This window comes from Brachionichthys hirsutus, chromosome 2 (genome assembly GCF_040956055.1).
Source record: "Brachionichthys hirsutus isolate HB-005 chromosome 2, CSIRO-AGI_Bhir_v1, whole genome shotgun sequence".
NCBI classification, from domain to species: domain Eukaryota; kingdom Metazoa; phylum Chordata; class Actinopteri; order Lophiiformes; family Brachionichthyidae; genus Brachionichthys; species Brachionichthys hirsutus.
Window position 1 is genome coordinate 7,335,922 of NC_090898.1, and position 21,557 is coordinate 7,357,478.

At 40.0% G+C, this 21,557-nt stretch overlaps 1 protein-coding gene across 1 annotated transcript in view; it reads left to right on the forward strand.

The window, feature by feature from the left end:
* Positions 1 to 21,557, forward strand: part of LOC137907920 (chemokine-like protein TAFA-2) — a 104,853-nt gene that overhangs the window by 18,981 nt on the left and 64,315 nt on the right. The window contains exons 2-3 of the mRNA XM_068752285.1: positions 785 to 934; positions 3,389 to 3,517. Of these exons, the coding sequence (XP_068608386.1) occupies positions 785 to 934; positions 3,389 to 3,517 (279 nt within the window). The remainder of the gene's footprint in view (positions 1 to 784; positions 935 to 3,388; positions 3,518 to 21,557) is intronic.

Genomic DNA, 21,557 nt, shown 5'->3' on the forward strand with positions numbered 1-21,557 from the left:
GCAATCTGTGTAGTAGTTGATGAGATATCATTCTGTGGTCCAAAGTGTTGGATTTATGGGGGGACAGATGGACGGATCAATCAACCAGCATGACTATTCTTTGGACCCCCCACTGCTAGTGGCGCAAAAAGAGAAACCAGAGGACATAAAAGGACGAAAGACAGACGCACAGTCAGCAAGATATTTGAATGTGCTTTTCACGGACTGTGCTTTGTGAGATTGCTGCTTTGTGTTTTTCTCATTAATAGCAAATTAAGAACTGTAACATCTCAGTTAGTCTGTGCAACGTATTCATGCTGTCTGAGTTCAGTTTGTCTTACCGTACTTTAAAAAACAAAACAACAATCCGAATATGGATCTTTACACATGAGCGTGTTTTCACAGAATGATGATTTTGGTTGTTAATTATAAACTGCACTTCTCAGGGCCATCTGACAATAGCGTCATAATCATGACGGATTGCCCTTTCAGACCACTTCATTATTCAGTCTGATATGATGGTTATGTTGCAAATCTTTCCCAGCTTTGTTGCAGTGACTCACACATCTGTCCATTGAATACATAAATAAATGAAAATACAACAAACCTTTTATATCCGTATTGAATAGATGACAAATTTAAATGTAATCCCATCCATACAGGTTTTATTTTAAACCCCACATCCAATGGAAAGGCTTGAAAACAGAAAAAAAGACTTTGCCTCTGATCCTTGAAAGTTAAGAATAACCAAATAATAATACTATTTATACCAATACTACTATTATCTATTATTTCTCTCTGTCAGTGCACGTGAAGGCGGGGACGTGTGAGGTGATCGCTGCCCATCGCTGCTGCAACAAGAACAAGATTGAGGAGAGATCTCAGACTGTCAAATGTTCCTGCTTTCCTGGGCAGGTTGCCGGTACCACCCAGGCCATGCCCTCCTGTGTTGATGGTATGTACCACAGTGGTGTTGTAATATTGTTGTAATACTTAAATGCATGTAGCATTTGCTATGATCATCTGATGGGACATATTAAAGCCGGTTTTATTTACATGGGTCACAGAGTTCCAGAAAATGCAAAAAATCATAGGGAATGACACTGACCCAGGACCTGAGGTAAACAAGTCCCTGTCAGCAGCATTTCAGTAAAAAAAGAAAAAGAAAATCCTTCGGGGCTGGCTAAAAAGTCATCCAATGTATCACTGCCAGCTGACGAGTAGCATCTAATCATATTCATGTCGCTGCACAGCGCAGCCGTTACAGGCCAATTCCCTCTACTGTGACCCTTCTGATATTCTCCCTCCAACATCCAACATCCAAGCCTTACATGTGCTCTAGTTGCTGCCCTTCCTCATATAGGCGAGATGCGTTTGTCGGGGGCAGGACCTGCATTTGCCTTATTTTATTGAGAGCTCCCTCAAAGACGAGCCTTTTCTTCTAAATAATATGAATCATTTTGCTTTTTTTTTGAGAGGTTTGGCTGACGTTGACTTTCCTATTTGATTGATCACTTTTGGTATTGACTAGAACCTTTGATTGACACTTGTGCTTCAAAATTGTCATTATACAATGCAGGCTGTTTCCTGACAGAATGAACCATGCGCTTGTCTTTTTTGTTGTCATTTTCTTCCCTTGCACATCTTGTAGACACACAAACTCATGAGAAAGTTTTTGTGCGTCTATGAATATACAGAAGAGGCTTCATTCAGTATATTTTGGCACATGCCTGAGACTTGTTATTGCCTAACATGGCAGTCTCACCTGATATAATTCAGACGAACATTGTCAGAGAAGCATCTTGCAGAGGCTGTTTTCAAGACTGTCGTTTGAGCTGAAATGAAACAATCTGTAGCTGCATATAGGAGGAGACGAAGTTGACGGCAGCATCACAACAGCAGACGTGAAGGAAACCATGATTGAAGTCGATGATCAATTGAAAATGCCATTTTCTGATAAATTCTGAACTGTTACCACGAAACCATCAAGGCCAAAGAAGCAGAAAATTAACTTTTATCCGCAGTAAAAATCTGTATAGACTTCATAACCGAGTCAGTAATTCCACTAATATACATGAAAATGCAATATTCTAATCCAACATAATTGCTTCTTAACTGAGAGGCAGAAGTGAAAAGAATATTCCACAAAGAACAATTCAGGTCCTTTTTCCATTTCTGAAGTATTGCAGTCACATAATAGGTAGATATTTTAAACGACATTGCGTTTGTGTTGTGCCACTGCTTTTTTGACAGTGATTTTATACATAAATTCTTTGCTTGGTAATAGTGCTACCAATTTACTACCTTTGCCAATAAAATCAGTTCACTGCACCCCCTGCAGCTATGACAAGTGCCATTCGATGAAATCAGAGACTGCTGCCTCTACATCTACTACTGTTCCTGCTTTGCTTCTTTACTTACTTCAGAATGGAGCCTTAATAATATAACACACATATATATATATATATATTTATACACACACACAGTCCAATGAAGAAAAAGTACAACTATTAGTGGCACAATTTTAACTTGCAATTGAAGTCCCTTTTACACATCCTGTTTAAGGCCGGACTTTATTCCTTACTGCCGTTAAAAGTTACAAAGCTGCAATTGCCGTCTGTCATCTGCTTCTGACCTGACAGCAAAAGCAGGAACAACAAATTGAATCAATATTTGTATTAAAGGAAGGAAATTGTGATGCACTTGGACAGACTAGAGGTACGAGTCAACTATTTCATAATAAGGCTCATTTAAGCCCTCTCATTATTAATAAAAATAAATACATCCATAGCAAATAAATTACCCATCAGCACTACATACCTCCGTGGGTTTATCCTCAAGCTTTCACTAAACAGGTACAATAAGAAATAAATGAATACAGAGTAAAGATGCGAGAAGAGTAAAGACAGGAGACCCCGTTTGAGTCCGTTTTCCATATCACACCAGGATCCTGATGTGATACTTGATACACACACACACACACCAAAAAAACACTTTGGAAGCATAACACTGCTGTTGTCTTGTCCTGTGTAAATATACGAAGGTGATCAGTGATGCAAGGGTTGTTCTATAATCTGTGTAAAATAGCGTCAGATCTGTTGTTCCATTGAAGCTGAACACAGTGGGATCATAAATAATTTAAACAAACAGGAATCATTTATCTCCTTCCATCAATGCTTTCCACATTGCATTTGTTTGAGGTTAGACTAGCTCTTTTTTTTAAATTATAATTTATAATTAGAATGAACGCTTCAAGCTATTATTGTCCATTAAATCTGTATGTCAACTTATCGACAGAAAATTCAGCATTCACAAAAGCCTGCCACACACACACACACACACACACAAACACACCAAGTCATGTCTTTATCAGAATCATCATCGGACATGCTCTCCTCTGCTCCTCTAGCCTCCATTGTAGCGCAGAAGTGGTGGTGTCAAATGCAGCCGTGCATGGAAAGTGAGGAGTGTAAGGTTCTCCCGGATCTCACGGGATGGAGCTGCAGCACAGGCAACAAAGTCAAGACCACAAAGGTTTGTAGACACGCAGTCATCCTCTCTTTGATATCTGTTACACAAACTTCACACTTTCGTTCACGCACATGCATGATCAGACCCACAACAAAGTCACCCACACGTCTTCCTCCCTCTTTGCCTCTAGTCCCCATAAGGCTTGAATAACCTTTTCTTTCCAAGGATTGAAAAAAAAACAAGCATGTATCTGTCTAAGAATTTCCAAATACAGCCTAACAGGGGGAAAACCAAATGTCTCATGACTCATTGGAATATACAGTAGGTGCATCTGTTCATGCACAATAATTTAATTGGTCCTCATACCCTGTTGAGGCAAAGACTTATGTCTTTTAATAGCTTCACTGAACACACACACACACACACACACGCACACACAAGAACACAAGGAGGATGTGTGAGGAAGCTGCACTGGGTTGATTCACATCCATCTCATTTCCCCTCAAAGTAAAAACTAATGGGCTTCAGTTTTAGAGATTTTTCTGCACGACAGCTTCAGCCTCCAGTCCCCTGTCAGGAAACACAGAATGTACCCGTGTGTGTGTGTGTGTGTGTATTTGTCCAGGGCTGAAGTCTATTCTTACCTTGGGCATAAACCTGTTTTCCTTCCAGCAGGACAGGACTTCTCTTGGTTTTCTGGGCTGCTGCTTTTATTAAAGTTCTGATGCACCTTCATCGTCTACCAGATGGACAATTTACTGCTATCCTGTCCCTCTCATTCGCATTCACCGTCGGCCCGTTCATTCTCCCTCCCTCAGTCGCATTGACACGAGTCACCGGCTGTTAAATTATTTGAACTTATTCACCATTTTTTTGAGTGCTGTTTTCCTTCCTCACGCTGACTGCATCATCACAGAAACTCACTGAACTACTGTGGAATGCGGGACTCCTCGTCTTCAAACAATTGCAAGGAATCGGTTTGTGTGTGTAATTAGTCTTCTGAATGTGTGTAAGGGGTAACTGAGTTGAATACTCATACTGCCCTATTTTCATCTCTCTTTTTTTTCTCTGTGAATGATACTTCTTACCCAATTTCGCAGTCTGTACTCTTCCATTCTGAAAGTATTGGATCTAACATCAAACAGCCCCCAAAACAAGGCCAATAAGAACAAGGCTGATAACATACTCCGCCCACTCCCACAAAACACACACACACACACACACACTTAGCACTCGATTCCCATTCCTCCCACTCGCCCTGCTTTCCTGCATCTGACTGGCATGCTATCTGACTCATTGCAACACAACTCACCAGGGAGGATTCATGATTGTCCTCGTAAAGTTTTATGCTCACCCATAAAATAGTTTGCGTGGTGGTAACCTGTGTGGAAGTGCATTCTTTTCATTGTCGTTTCTTGCCTGTGTGCTTATGCACATATGTCACAGATCTTTCTTGCTGATTCCTCATTGGTACCTGTTAGCATCTCTTTAGTGACTCGACCTTAACAGGCACTTAGCTGTCTGTTAAGGTCGAAGCAGAAGCCTCCCAGAACGGGAGGCTTTTGCTTCTAACCTCCATCCTTCTCTCTGCCTTATCAACTTCCATTATTCATGGCTGGATGCAGACCTTTGTTTTCTGCTTAAATAATTGATTGAAGGTATGGTTAGAGGAGGGAGAGTGCATCTACTTGGGCAAAAAAGAGGGATGACAAAAGCTCTTAACACTTAGAGACGCTTATTAAAAATTCGTTCCCCACTTTTTCTTCTGCTCACCTCTCACCTAGGAAAGAGGATCTCACCCATTCCAGTTACACTTTGTCCTTCCTTTACTTTCTGAGGACCTGAAATAGTTTTCTGTTGTTCTTGCCAGAGCTCAAGATTTCAAGTGCAGTCTGTTTAAGAGTGTAGCTGATCTTTCGAAATTCAACACACGCATCAAAAAGAGATGAAGCCACAATAAAGAGCTATATCGGAACACCGAGTGGAGGGAGCTGATTAATTATTTTCTGAATATGTGAGTGCTTTTTTTCGTTTGTCTGATCACATGCATTTACATTTAGATTTGCACCTTTGTAAGTTTGTGAACAATATTGCATGCAATGCTATTTCAGAAAGAGACTCTTTTATTATTAACTTGGTTCTGTAGTTGTTTCAAAGTGCAAAAATATTTGCTGCCTCTTGCATTCAGGTCTTTGATCAATGATTTGTGAGCGCTCGCCCGTGGATGTGTACACAATGTGTTAGCTGCTGTATCTGGCTGATAATGAAAAGAGTGGTGTTTTGTCTCCTGTGGTGTGGTGCGCCATGGTCAAGATGTGCCAACATCCAGACCAATAACATCGAACGCTCTCTCATAGTCCCATTAAGCTCCGCTCGTAAATTGAAATTGATGATGGAGCGAGAGGGAAAGAGGATGACAGAGAGACAAGAAGAGCAGCAAGAAGGGAGAAAGAGATGGATGAAAAAGAAAAAAATAATAAGTGGAAAGTGGAGAGGAAAGGCTTATGGCAGATGTAATTGGTAAATAAAAGCAGGAAAAGATGGCACCTGAACACAAGAAACCGGAAATGGTCAGCTGAGAAGGGGCTTATGCTTGTGACTGGGGACACAGACCCAACAGGGCAGGAGGATTTGGCACACACTCTCCTTCCTTCATCCATCCCTGGCTGCAAGCAAAGGAAAACGGGAATGAAGGAGGGCAGAGGGAGGAGAGAGGGAGGGAATGGAAGACGGCTCGATCAATGCCAAATAATATCATATGGATTAAAAGACAGACAGGGCTGTGCTGCCAAACCGCCAAGCTGCAAGCCAAGTGAGTGCACATTTGCATCAATGTGTGTGCACTCACACACATACATTGACAACCAATATGGTGCCTGCCGTGCATGTATGTTTCACTTTTTATATTGTTGACTTATATCAACCTTTCCAGCTAAAACATTACGAGAGCATTTTTCTCTCTGATAGAATATCAATGCAAACAATGAATGACGTCGTCTGCAAATGTAGACATTAAATGCTTGTGATATAAGGAAGGAGGAGAACATGTGGCACTCATGGGTTTATAAAGGCCAATACGTACACACACACTCGTCAGTGGTGCTTTTGTTCTTTGTAAATCAAGGACCTAAATCTGCTTTCTGGTGAGTTACACATATTAACACCAACAGGCTTATTTAAGCCGGTGAGGGGCTGAACTCCTGAAGCATCTTTAAACATAAACACAGGTATTGAGCGGTGTGTGTGTGTGTGTGTGTGTGTGTGTGTGTGTGTGTGTAGTGAACTGGCATGACAAGAAACACTTGCCTGCAGTCTCTTTGATCAGGTGCAGGAACAGCTACCCAGAGTTAATCGGAGCTCGCTCAGTCGAGGCTGCATCAGAACCGTTTTGGGGCCGACGTGGAGGAAACGCTCCTCCGAGTTCTCTTAGTATTGGCTGTCTTTCACGCTTTCACCGGGGTCTGACTCTCAACAGGAAATACTGGGGGGTGGGGGGCATCATGTATTGGTGCTAAAAGCACAAGGCAGTGGGAAACACAATGAGAGAGAAAGGCATTCAGAAAAACAGAATGGTCTTGGAGAGTCTGGTCCATTACACCGCCAAGCATTGGCAGTTATACAGCAATTTGTGTCTGTTTGGCCATTACCTGGTAGATGTCTCCAAATAGACCCCCCCCCCCCCCCCCTCCCTCCCCCAGGCCCAACCAAAAAACCAACAAACAAAAGAAGAAACCAAGAGCAAAGAAAAGTGAAAGATAGATGGATGAGGTCAGGAGACCATGCGATTAGTGCAGCTGTCAGGCAAACAGCAAAATGACACGGCAGCGGGTCAGGTGCTGAGACATCATGCCGACTGCCATGACTCACGCTGTGTCTAGATTAGTCTCACTATAAGACGTAGCGAGTGTGCTAGCCACATCATGCATGCCCCATTAACAACAATCGCTTCTTGTTGTTACCTCCGCCAAACATTTAGTTGTTTTGCTTGCTTTGACAAGCTATATAGAAATGTTTTTGACAAACTGTTGCGTTGGGGTTGATCAAGAGTGGACTAGATTTTTAAGCAGATGCAAATTCTGGATCATTTTCCAGTCTCTTTAAGATAATTACTCTGGCATGGGTAACTCATGATGGTTCATCAGTATTCACAACTGGATGTAGCTCTGAAATATAATCCAGATTTGGGGAATTAATTTGTTTTTTTTATTAAGGCAGGAAACTGGTAGCAGAGAAGGTTAAAGCAATGACATTGACATCAATAAGTAACAGAGATTCAGAGCTAATTAGAGGTTTTGTTTAATTGTGAGAGGCAAAGAGTTATGTCTCGACACAAACAGTTAGTGATAGATTTGTTGGGTTACAGAACTTTATTTGGCATGAGGTAGAATGTCCTGTCGTTGTCCATTAAGTAGATATAAGAGTGAGGACACTCCCCAGAGTGGCCCAATGGTAACTTATTATTCTCTCCCTGTTCCAGGTGACCCGATAGTCCCGCTCATCTTAAGAAGACAAGAACACAAGTGGCGGAGTTATTTACACAGCACAGTGGACCTACCAGTGAGGAGGACACGCGCTCAGACGGACATCAATGGAAAACCAGTCATTGTTTCTTTGTTCTGTGGATACAGTGGCTGAAGAGAAAAGACTCTGACACCGTCCTTCCATCACCTTGCACACGACAGAGGGTCCGTGGTCCTTTACAGCAGGGGACTGCATCACCCACAATCCTTTACTGATACGACAAATAACACCTTGAGAAAAGTGAACTATCATTTAACAGCACTGAATTAGATGACGAAAAAATTATTGCAACAATCTGTATTCTCCATCTTTCTTTCTTCTATAGCTTAACTGTATTCCATATGCATATTGGGAATAAAGGGGATCCGGATTTTAGACAAATGTCCCTCTGTACAAACGGAAAAGCAACAACAACAACAAAATAAAAAGAAAGGATCAAGTATGGCTGATGTAGTTTGGCTGACAATTACATTTAACTGTGCCACATATGAGAAACTTGATGCTGTTGAAATGTTTCTTGGCTCTGAAACTGAACCGTTTTCATTTTTTCCAGATGTCACCTTCATGAGAATATTTTACCTTTAACAGTTTGTGGCTTACCACATGCCATTTTTTTTTTATGGAGAGACATTTAGTCAGTTTTAAATATATATATATATATATTTCTTTCTTTTTTTTTTTCTTTTTTTTGTTATTTGGAAAATACTTTCAAGGGTGAGGTTAGACTAATACCAAGTAGATGTTATGGTATATTGAAACATGTAAACGTGTTAAAAAAAATAAAAATAAAAAAATAAAAAAAGGTTAGTGGAATGAGTGGGGCTGAAAATAAATGGATGATCTAATGGTTTTAATATCTGTGTTTTTAAACGCCTGTTAACCGCTACTGAGTACATGTGTCAGTATTATATTAAATAAATAAAATCTTTGGAAAGAAAAAAAAATAAAGACCTGCATTTCATTTAATCCTGACATTAAATAATGTAGGGCACACACAGCCCACCACATGTGAAACTGTACAAGTCATAATAAAAATATTTTTAAAAAACAGTGAACAATGAAGACATGGAGCTAAAGGCATCAATTTGAATCAAGTTCACACCTTGGTGCAACAAGGAACTTAAAATAAATGTATAACTCCTGCTGCTTTCTGCATCAAAGAAAAGCCCACAGTGAATGGTGACTGCTTTCCTGTTCATTTAAAACTTCATCACATTTATTTCCTTCAACAGGCACACACTGTGTGAAACAATGGCAGCTGTTTAATAAGAGGCATGAATACATACTGTTTGTCTGCAGGCCATCAATGGTGGTTCATTTATCAGCTGGTTAGACCTCAAAGAATAACATTTGCTGACATCTGTGTAATTAAGAATGGAAGGACTTACAGTACATGCATCCCAGACAGATGATATAGATAGAGACAATGTAAGACAAGAGGTTGAATATGAACATGATGAACGTGACACATTAATTTTTTCCTTGAACTTGATTTAGAGGAGGTAGTAAACATAGTATTGCGTTCAATGAAAACTCTACACAATTCATTCAATAACAAGTGCAGGGTAATTTGTACTATAAAATGTCATTGTCATTCTCACTAATATATTGACATATTTTAAGATCCCATAAAGGGATTGAAATTGGTCAATTCAAAAAAAGAAGAACATAGATTGAGAAAAAAGAAAATAATTTCAAGACAGAAAAAGACGCACATGAGATACTCACTTTGGTCATTTTACATCAAATAAATATGCTTCCTTGTCAGATTAATTTCATCAAGCAAACTCGAACCAGACCAAGTAGCATGGAAATAATCCTATTTCTATGCATGCACCTGGTATGATGGATTATCACCCCTGCCTCCTAAGAAGCCCTGAGTCAAAGCATGTTTTGTGCTGGATGTCTGCGCTCCACTCATGTTATGTGAATAGTATACATTTCCCAACCCTGCGTGCCATTGAGTTCCCCAAGTCAATGTAAGTACAATATACTGCTTCTAACCAGGAAGACCACTGGTGCCATATTAAGTATTATAATAAGAAGAGCTTGATTAAATATTGAGCCGTTCCAAGACTTAACAGCATGAAGTGGTGAATGGAATCAAAAAGCAGGATAGACTGTAAGCATGTAACCGCTTGCATTAGATGTTGATGTTGAATGGCAGAGAGCCTCCAGACGAAGAAGGGCATGAAAAAAAAGTGGGATGCAAATGAACTGCCGGGTTTTAGGCACGCACACACACACACACACACACACACACACACACACACAACCAACGTGTAATCAAAACATGTCGTTTAAACTTTACACAGAATAAAACAGACAGATTCTTACACGTATACCCAAGAGGCAAGTAATAGAAGGTGAGCATGAAGCAGACCGCGATACTTAGAGCCAGAAAATGTGTAAAACGGTTTTGACATCATTGTATGAATATTTTGAGTGCTTATTAATGCAAATCTTTTCTCAAGCTTGTGTGTGAATCCAATCGTGAGGCGGCGATGTGAGACTTCCACAATCAGCCCTAATACCAACCCGTGTTGGTACAGGACGTGTTTAACACGGTCACTGATGTGACTGTCTCTTCCCATCTGTCTAACTGTTCTGATTTACTCCGCTGCTAAACATTAATCCTATCATTTGTGACTATACCCGGCATATCCAGATGATGCCCAGATTAGTTGGGATGCTCACTGGTAAAACAGTAGCAATAATGTGGTCGCTGCTAATAACAGATTCTAAAAAAGCTGCTGCAGCACGCCAAATGATGAGATACTCAAACATGTGTGCTCCTAATACATCACTGGTTGGACAAGTAGTCCTTACTACTTTCATATACCGCACTGGGATGTGCTGTGACTTGCCAGAAAGACTTCTAGCAGAAAGCCTTTAGTGTCAAGCTTGGGATCGGGTGTCATATCATTTTAAAGTATGCTTTCAAATGTGTTGCTTTTGTGTAGATCCTATGGTTAATAAACGTTGCCTGTTTTGAACGTATGCACCTATGCTTTTAATTGTGGAACATGGAAAGCCTGATCTTGCTTTAGTGCACGGCTAATGGAAATCCTAATAAATAAACAAACATACAGTAAATCGGGAAGACTGGGATTTGCAAACCAGAACTTTTTAAATAACGGTTTTCAGTTTTAATTTCATTCCGTTTAGAGGAACGGTGGGGGAGGGGGGTAAACATAAAAAACCGAATTAGTCAATAAGAGCTCTAAAGTTAAAGTGCACACATAAACATAACACTAAAGCAGTGTGACATAAAAATCCACTAAGCATAGCTTGGTGTGGGAACATTTCCACCAGCGAGTCAAAATCAAATGAATGATAAATGATACTACACTTAGGTTCAGTTGTAGAAATTCCACCATGATGCATGAGGATGGTTTACAGCCAGACTTCATGTAGCTGGGAGCAGGAAGTGAAGTTCATCAGTCGAAATGGAATGTTAGTCAAAAATGGGAATTACATTATTTTGACTGAGGGGTTGATCACAACTATATTAATCCTTATTATAAACAAAATGATCCAGTTATTACCGCAACTATTTATTTAACAAGCTCTGATGTAGCATTCTACTTATTATTGTCTATTCATATTGAAAATGGAAGAACAACTATACATTTTCCAGAAAGGTGCAAAAATCGGCAGTCATGTTTTCGAAATTTAAAGAATTTGTTGTCGTCTCGCCTCTAGAAAATGTGTTAATATTGCTATTTTGCACATAATTCGTTGAGTCTTTAGATGAGGTTAAACAAACATACCTAATTGCACTTACACTGTGCAAATATGAAGCCCTGCTGTCTTGATAATTTCACAAGGCATCATTAATGTTAAGCTCCATGACGAATCATTACATGGGAAAACATTGCTACCATTCACAGCATGCAGCACAGTGCCAGGTGACACGAGTTAATCAGCTGCCAGTTTTAATTTTTCTCTTGTGCAACATAAATCCATCTCAAATAATGAGCATTTTGTTTTATCTCAAAAATAACTTTGAATGATGAGTTTGCGGCGGAATTCGGCGCTTGTTGTCATAGCCGGTGGAGACGTGTTGTTTGGAAAGAGAGCTTGGAAATTGTATGATGAAGATGAGTTAAAAAAAAATATTGTCATTTCCATTGACATGGCTTCAAAGAGATTTCTGGCTTCCACACAGTTACTCCAACCAAACAACATAACTGGAACAGAATTACAGTTTATGGTTAGAACTGACTGGCAGCGAACAGAAATTAATGAACAGCAAATGTTATTAATTATAATCATTTTAATTAGCAACATAACCTTAAATGCACTTGTTTAGCACTGCACTTCAGACAGCAAGTAGCAGTCAGGATGCCAGGTTGATTTTGGCAAGTTTTTAAAAAAAATATTTGCTGTCCATCCAATAATAGAATACATGACACCAGAGTATTTTAATGGATGGATAAATACTGATAGCAGATTTGTTTATGTAACAGCATTACGGCTACAGTTTGGCTACAGCGTACCAACAGCTGTCAGTGCAAATGGCCTTAAATAGCACTGAATTGATGTGGACATTTATCCAAAGGGCTTGACAGCAGCACTTCTTCACTGAGTCACCACTCAAGGCCCGATCAGCTGGACAAATCTCTTGATGGACTTTAATGATCGCTGCAAATTTAAATGTTATAGCTGCAAAGAACAACTCAATCTTGTACAGTGAGCCTAAAAACAATTCATCTGATTCTAACAAACAGCTCAAGACATGAGGATGATGAGGAAGGAGCAAGTAGACAGAGCTCTTGTGAGTCCAGTGGCAAAATATTGGCCCTTAAACTAATGAGGCTTCTGTTGTGAGACTGGACAAAAGACCTGAGGGGGCTGCAAACTGACTCGAAAGATCAGCATGACATTCATCTGAGTATGTTCACATGTCTTTGTGTGCAAGACTGCTACCATGCAAGAAAGGAAGAGTGTGTGTGGGAGCTGATAAGAGGTGCAGGTCTAAAGGGTTCTTTCCATGCCGGCTTGAGCCTGTCACTTACCTCAAAGGCAGATCACTGAAGCCCCATTCGCATCAAGGGAGGTATAAAAGAGAGCAGTGCTTCCTTTAAATTCCTTATGATTCACTCCTGAACAGCGGTGTCTCATTAATATAGGATACTGGTGTAGTGTTCCTCTCTGGAGGGAGGAAATATACCAAACACATTAAACACAGATCAATTAGAAAAGGCAAGATATGTGAGAAATAAAAATTACAAGGTTTGCCTCCATAGCCAGCCTAGCAGTCCTTTCAGCATGCAGTTAAACCTGTTTGTAATTGTACTAGATCATGCGCACATGCATGAGGTCACACTACATTGTCATTGCATTGCACATATAATGCAGAGAGCAGTGGCTCTGACATCTTCAAGCAGTAGTTTCCATAGATGTGGTTGTTTGTTTCTCACAAGATCTGGCAACAAGGATCCAACTTTTTAAAGCTAAAGCTTTATTTAAATGTATCTTCAGATTATGCATCGGATTACATCTTAAAATCATTCAAAATCAAGCTGTTAAAGTAAATTTTCATCAGAGAAAATTCGCGGTGCGCCTTGGAAATTTGGAGAAAAAGGTGAAAATCCTCTGAGCGCTTTGATTCACTACGAGGGCGGAGAAGCCCAATATTGCAGGAAATTACTATTCTAATATTAGTAATGGAAAATATTCAAATCTGAAGCTAATCAGTCTGTGAGGAGAGAGAGAGAGAGAGAGAGACAATTCTTCTGGGATGAGATTTGGAGAGGCGAGGGAGGGATGTCAGTGTTGTGATGAATATTCAGTTGGTGACATTTAGTGTGGAGCTTTGAGAATGAGAGGTGGGATAATGCCTTGTTAAATAAGAGCATTACAGAACACATAGGACGAAGGGGGACGTCGAAAACAACACACACACACACACACACACACACACACTCACTGTACAGTAGTGTACATACACACATGTCTTATAAATAATTATAAGACAAATTATAGTCACATGAAATCTAAAGCTGTTAGGGATAAAGTTTCCAACATTGTGACATCAAATCTCAAACGCATCGAAATGAATCAGGCAGAGGCACGGATGCTTTCTCTCTCTGGCGCAGCCAAGACCAGGTGGTCTGGCGCGCTCCTCAAAACCAACTCCGTTCCGCTTTCCGGAACTGTTTATTTATCACCTTCGTAGCTCCACCTCTTGACCCAGTGACATCACAATACCTTTAGGGCGCAAACATCGCTGCCCACCAGATGGGACTGTTCTTCACCTAACAGTTACATTACATTGAAAATTAGCTAATTGACTCTATCATTCCCTCCTGTATTTTCATTGTAAAACTAACATTCTTCTGGTTTCTACAAAGCATTCAGTGCTAACTAAACATGCTTGAACTAAACTATCAGAAAACAATCACATAACAAAATCAATACAATCAAAATCAATACCTGAGTTATTACATTCATGATCTGAGTTCTTACATTCAAGATCTGACCTGAATCAGGGAGGAAGGCGAAAAACCCGTAGTTTGCAGATTCCATCTTCATATAGCATACATCTTTCAAACGGGAAAATTCCTTCCACAATCCAGCTGCACCTGCGATTATCTTAATGACCCCCAATCCAGGCATTTTAACAATCCTCCTAATACAATGTCAAACATCTCATTCCTCGTCAACAAGGAAAACAAACATGAAAAAACATAAAATCAAATCAGTACAAAAACAAACATTCATTTCCACAATCTAAATGTTGCTGTCAAACCCTTTATTCACAAATCCTACGTTAGAGCATTACGGATATTTCTCCTAGTTTGAATTACTTTAATATTTTACCAGCATTATCTCCTCTACACTGAAATTTGAAAACAGTGACATGATTATTTTATCTTCATTGCTCCAAAGTTTTAACACATCTGGAACATTCTGAACTCTAAATTAAATTATTACAATGTCTATATTATGGATGGATAATCATAACAATCTTTTACTGTCTTATTAACTCAACTTGTCACTATAATTTAGCTACTTTTACTTACTCTAATCAAAAGTCATACGCTTATACACTTTTACGTTGTTGTAGACTTATTACTTCTATTTTAGTATAATTGTTAACCTATCTTTCTATTAGCAATTGTTTAGTTAAATTTAGTTTATGAATTTAAATCTACATCCTGCTCATTAGTGTTATTTGATCTATTTTAGGATTCTAATTGCATCGTACGCTTCTCCACTTAATCATAAATTACTGACAGTTGCAATTAATACAGTATAACGATACCAGGTGTTGGTTAACTACTCCTATGAAACTCTCCTAACCTGCATAGATTACTTTATGACGTTCTTCTAGTCACACATCTCTAGACAAACATTCAAACAGATTACACTTTGGAACCTGCAAACTGTTCTTGGTGTTAGATCAGTCTCGTTGTTCTCGTTCCTTGTCCATCAGCAAATCTTCTTGAAAGTGATTCAGCTTCACTGTCAGTGTTCTTGTCCTGCGTTACACTGTGAGGGTCTCTTCCTCACGGATCTTAAAATGAGTGTGAGTCAATCTCTCACCACCTCTCTCTGATCAGACTTCCTGTCTGCATCTCTGGATCAGTTTGGCAAGAGCCGTTTCCTCCTACAGTGCAACGGATGGATTCAGGAGGAACTCTGGATGTTCACGTCTCGTTGGTGTCGTCAGCATGACTCTGAGTGGTCCTCCGTTCCTCGGTCCGGACCGTCTGCTGCTTCCCGATGGTTTCCATGAAGACGCCGACACCAAACACGCTCTGTAGATTCGCCCTCCTGTCGGGACAAAGAAAAACTTCGGCAGATCATTTGCTCTCTGGACATCGTTCAGAAAGAGTGTGCTTCATCTATTCACTCAACGCTTCCTCTTCACCAAATCGATGTACTGCATACAGGCTTTTGGTTTCTTCCGTGCATTGGCCAAACCTCATTTTAGCCTTCTCTACACTAGCCTAGCGCTCTGATATGCAGTGACATCTGATCTGCGTGTTGTTTCAAATCTTACCACCTGATTCACAAAATCATTACCGTTATAACTAGTTATTATGGCTACTGGAACAGGATTTAGTGATTCTACATATATATACAGCAAACAATTTTTTTTTTAGTATTATTTTTATTCTTCCAGAGTAATTATTGATTTAATTACTGCTGTGCAATCCCTCCTGTTTGAACTATGAACGTAGTCCATGGTTCAAACTTGCTTCCATTAGTAAATCTAGTCTACTCTATCAGCATTAGTCTAACTTGTTTAATACAATGTCTCAAAATAATTCCTACTTACCTTCGTCCATCGATGCGTATTTCCCGCTGTTCTTCCGTCACACGGATCTCCGGTCGGACCGAAACGTGAACGGGGCCTTCTCCGAGGACCCGCTGCGCTGCCGACTCACCATCGCCATGCCTGCGCAAAAACCGCGTGCGTTCGCGCTCCTGCCGCACGTTCCGGACCGTGGATTCACGTGATATTGGATTCGCGGCTCGAAGGACCAATAAATGTTAGGGATAAAGTTTCCAACATTGTGACATCAAATCTCAAACGCATCGAAATGAATCAGGCAGAGGCACGGATGCTTTCTCTCTCTGGCGCAGCCAAGACCAGGTGGTCTGGCGCGCTCCTCAAAACCAACTCCGTTCCGCTTTCCGGAACTGTTTATTTATCACCTTCGTAGCTCCACCTCTTGACCCAGTGACATCACAATACCTTTAGGGCGCAAACATCGCTGCCCACCAGATGGGACTGTTCTTCACCTAACAGTTACATTACATTGAAAATTAGCTAATTGACTCTATCAAAAGCTCATGAGAGTTTCTGTTCTAGAGACAGACTCAACCAAAGAACTTTGTGTGTGTGTGTGTGTGTGTGTGTCACTGAGAGAACATTTTATGGAGTAGAATAAGCACAAGGACAGACACATATGGCTGAATTCATACATAACTACTGCATCAATGTTCAAATTAAGCTGATTTGCATTGTAAACAACAAAAAAGAAGGTAAAATGAAAATACAGCAGCAGCAGGGTCATCAGGAGGAGGAAGTGAAAGGAGAGGTTGCAACATCTGTGAACAGCCAGCTCTGGTTCCTTGTGATTTCTGTTTCAGGATTCATGCATGAGGCCAAGCAGGCGCATATATGTTTGGATCCCAGAAGTACATTTTCCCACCTCCACCCTTCCATTTGAAAGGACAGGGGAGGGATGTGATTTTAAGAGATGAATGGCAAATATTTGCAAGCACACATCAATATATGCACATACCTTTTTTGCCCAGTTGCATCTGCAGAAAAATCATCAACGAAAACTGGGTACACCTGAATGCCCCTAAATGAACACATTCCACAAGACTGTGGATTAACTACGGATAATGAAGTCCTTTTGCATACTGAAAGGCGATGAATCAAGAGCTAATTTACAGTGCATGCTTGCTAAAACAGATTGAAAAGGCAAGGTGGGAAAGCGATCTAGCAAACACCCTCACTGCAGGTAGATGTATTTTTTATTTTTAAGTTGTGAGTAAAGTGGGCTTTTTCAAAGTAGCATCATAAGAAAATAAATCTTTGTACCCCAGTGTGGCACACATTATATTGCAGTCATGCAAAACCCTGTGGAAGCAGGGCTCCAATTCTTCACACATATAAACACAAAAACAGTCCTCCATTTTTCCTTTAATCAATTTTTCCCATCTATCCCCCCCACCTCTCTTTTCAGTTCCCTCTCGACCCATCTATTTCTCTGTGCTCTCCACCTCCCCGCCCAAACCCTCCAGTCAGCAGTCAACTATAGAATTCCATTACAAGCTAGTGATGCAGCACTTCAAAGGATGGAGTTGTTGCATGTGTGTGTGTGGCGGTGGGAGTGTGTACATGTGCAGTACATTGGGAGCAATTTATTTATTTATTTATTTACTTTACCATTTGCAGGGAATCTCATCATCAGGCTCACAACAGTGACGTTCCCCAGCCAATATTTATCTTGCAGTGTGGGCAAACTTGGGGTTTTGCTCAGAAGTGTGTTGCCGTGTGAGCATCTCTGTTGCATGTGTTTGTTAGCAGCAGTAATCATACATCTCCACCCAATTATTTATTCAAATCTACATTTTAAATAAAACACCACCCACAAAAATATAGAACTTAGAAAGTCTAAGTTTGCTGCGTCCAACTTCATACAGAGTGTTTCATTTACGCACGCCATGTTTTTACTGTTTAGTCCATTAGATGGGTTAGAAATGACTTCTGCAGGCAGTATTATGAAGCAGCATCCAAGCTGGATGGTTTGGCAACATTTGCTTCACACAGTGTAAGTCAAACAGCCTGTGAAGCAGACATGCATGGCATGCTGATATGTTACTCAAAGAGGAAGGGTCATTTACATTGTACTAATCCAGAGAAGCTGCAGACGGCAAAGCTCTTAGAGTAAAAAACAACAACAACAACTGAATCTGACAGCATCAACTGTAAAGCAAGAAAGTTGAAGATAACATTTCCTTCTCTTCTGTTAGATTGTTCCTGCATTTCCACCAGTAAATAATTCACAAGCAGGACCATCAGCAGACGGACACGGCGGCATAAATGTTTTAGTGTATGCGTGAAGAGGTTAGTGAGTGACGTTGGAGATGATGGTGTGGGTTCTGCCGATGGAAATAGTTTTTAGTGGTAGCTCCTAAGCTTTCAAACATTTCCCGACCTGTCTGCCAAAGCCGTCTTCTCTGCTGCTCCCCTTGGATGGACTGGACGAGGTGGATACGTTACATGTAAAAAGGGAGGGAAACAGACAGTCAGACATAGATACAACAGTGGTTGGACGTATGTTACACAACAAAGGAACTGTAAAATCAGTCTGACAACATTCTCAGTTTATATCAGAAACAGATTTATTGTTTGTATGTTTGTGCTTGTGACTCATTCCTGAAGATGGGGGATGGCTCCTCACTCATTCTCATGAGAAATCATTTGTTTTTAATTCGATTTTTTTTTTATCTTGACGAAATGTTTAACATTAACTATTTCTGACTTATGGCATAGACAAATATACAATAAAGTATTATTCATGTACAATCTTTCGACGAAACATATATAAACTAGAAACTGTGACCAAAGATAGCTGAAGTTCTGCTGTACTTGTGAAGCCAGAAGGCAGAGCAAGTAAAACTGAGTAAGTAAACAGGGTCTGATTTAAAAATGACAGGAACTATATTAGCCAACACCAAGTTTGTGGGCTGTAGCCACCAGAAACCCACCAGGGAAGGTTTTCTGAAGATATCAATGAATAAAAGATAAGGCTTTGCTGGGCTAAATAACTCAATGTGTATTTGGGCAGACAAAAGCAATACTATGTATTATTTCAATCGGGAGACAGAAGAGAATATAGAGTTAATTGTTTATTAAAGAAGATGATGTCTGATAGTTCTTATATCTCTATTTAAAACTATTTGATGATAGATGTTTAAGAGAGATCATGTGATCAGAGGACATCTGACAATGAAAAACAGCAAGACTGATCCCCTTGGAGTTAAAACCGCAATGGTGGTGGTGATGGTGGTGGCTGATGACACTGCTGAGATCGATGAGACTGATGAAAAGGTTGATGAAATGATGATGTAGTTAATCTGCAAAGGCTGGATAGGAGGAATGAGCTTTAGTGCATTCAAGAAGTATGAATGAACAAGAGGCACAGAAAGAATAATAGCTAAACAGAGCTGTTACAAATTTGTAACAAAGACTCCACTGTGCAACGTTTTTTACGTGTAATTTTAAAAAGAGCATATAACACAGCAGCATTTTGTAATCAATGGACAAACATGGCAGAAAATGATCACTGACCCTCCTCGTTACACGGTGGCTGATCGTGTTCTTGTAAGATGTTGCTGAATCTCATACTGTCATTCTAATCTCTTGACATTTTCAGATATTTTTTTTATTTTTGGCTGCTAAAGTGAATGAGCTACACCATGAAATGTCATTAGAAGGTCACACCTCCTTGCTTTCCACCTTGTGTTTAAATGTACAGGTGTTTTAACTCACCTCTGTTACTGCCTTTTGTGATCTCTCTGAGGCAGAATGACAAATATCCCACCAGCATTGTACCTCATTTGCATATATGTAGAATAGTTTTAAAAAATGAAGTAATGGTGCTAAACAAAACAGCTAAACACTGAACCAACGGTTTAAAGACAGCAAAAGACGGAAAGAACTTAAGACTGAGCATTCGATTATTTTTCTTTTATGAAAAAATTATAGCCCTGCTCTTAACTACTGTAAGGAAACATGTTAAATATAGCTCTTATTAAGCAGTCTCATATTCAGTAACGACACAAGGCATATTTTCCCGACTCCACTCATGTCACAAAGTAAATACAATCATATAAGCACAATTATGGTAGAAAGGCCGCTTCTCCTTTCAGCTTGAGGCTAGTGGCTACATTATGCCTACAACGCCTGCTTAAATCTCAGTAAAACTATTTGGAGCTGAGCTGAATTGTGGGTAATGCAGGTGGCACACATTGAAGGGGAGCACAGATGGATCTGTTTCATTAAAGTCTAACAATAGACCAGGGGAGCAACGCTGTTGTTTAAGCACGATACGTCCACATTATATAGGACACATGCATCTTTGTCGAGATAGAAGTGTAAATCAATAACCTCTGCCACATGTATGTAGGGTGGGACTATAATTACACCCAATAATGCATTGCATCATCCATTCAAAACGTGAGCAACCAACAGATAGATCCATTCTCGTGTGTCTATAGCTCCATGTACAGTTAATGTAATATTTAATGGCATTTAAACTTAGATAGAAAACCCACCTATACATTTTAGGAACTTCCATTTACATGTGCAAAATTTCTAATGAAAGGGTGTTTTATATTTATTAGCATTAATCTTTGTATTCTGCAGCCCGATGGACACGTGCTCAGGTTGTTTGACACAAAGCAAGAAAAAAAAGGAAAGTAAATCATACAGAGAGTGAAAGGGGAGCGGTCGAAGACGGAGTGAGAAAAGGACGAGAAGACTTCACTCACATCAGACGCCAGATTTACACGAGAACTTGTAAAATGTGGACAAATTAAGAAGAGAATTGCGTCACCTTGCTATGCAAATATACAGCAATAACATATTGTCAATTCCATCCATTTGTGTCGCTCGTCAGAACATCCGTTACTTTCCTCAGGCAGGCAGACAGCCTGCCGTCCATCAATGCAGTGTGACAAGAACAGATCCAGTAGTTAGCAAGCTCGAGTTTGATGTGTCTGCCACATTAGATGGAGACACAAACTACTGTAATTTTCTCCTCATGAACTCAGCATATTAATGCCTGGCATTAAAAAGAATAACAGCAATAACAGGTTATGAACAAGAGCTCTGTCCCTTCTCAGCGATTTGTCAGACGATGTTGTAATGGCTACCTTCCACAGTTTATTTTCTCTTTTATCCAGGAAATTCCAAGGATGTAACGGCAACTCCTCCAAACATTAAGGGTGCCAGGTGGCTGATTAAGTGAAAGATGAAGAGATGAGGATTGACATTGTGACTGCAATTATATATTTTCAGCTGTTAATCAAGGATAGGTCTGTGAGTG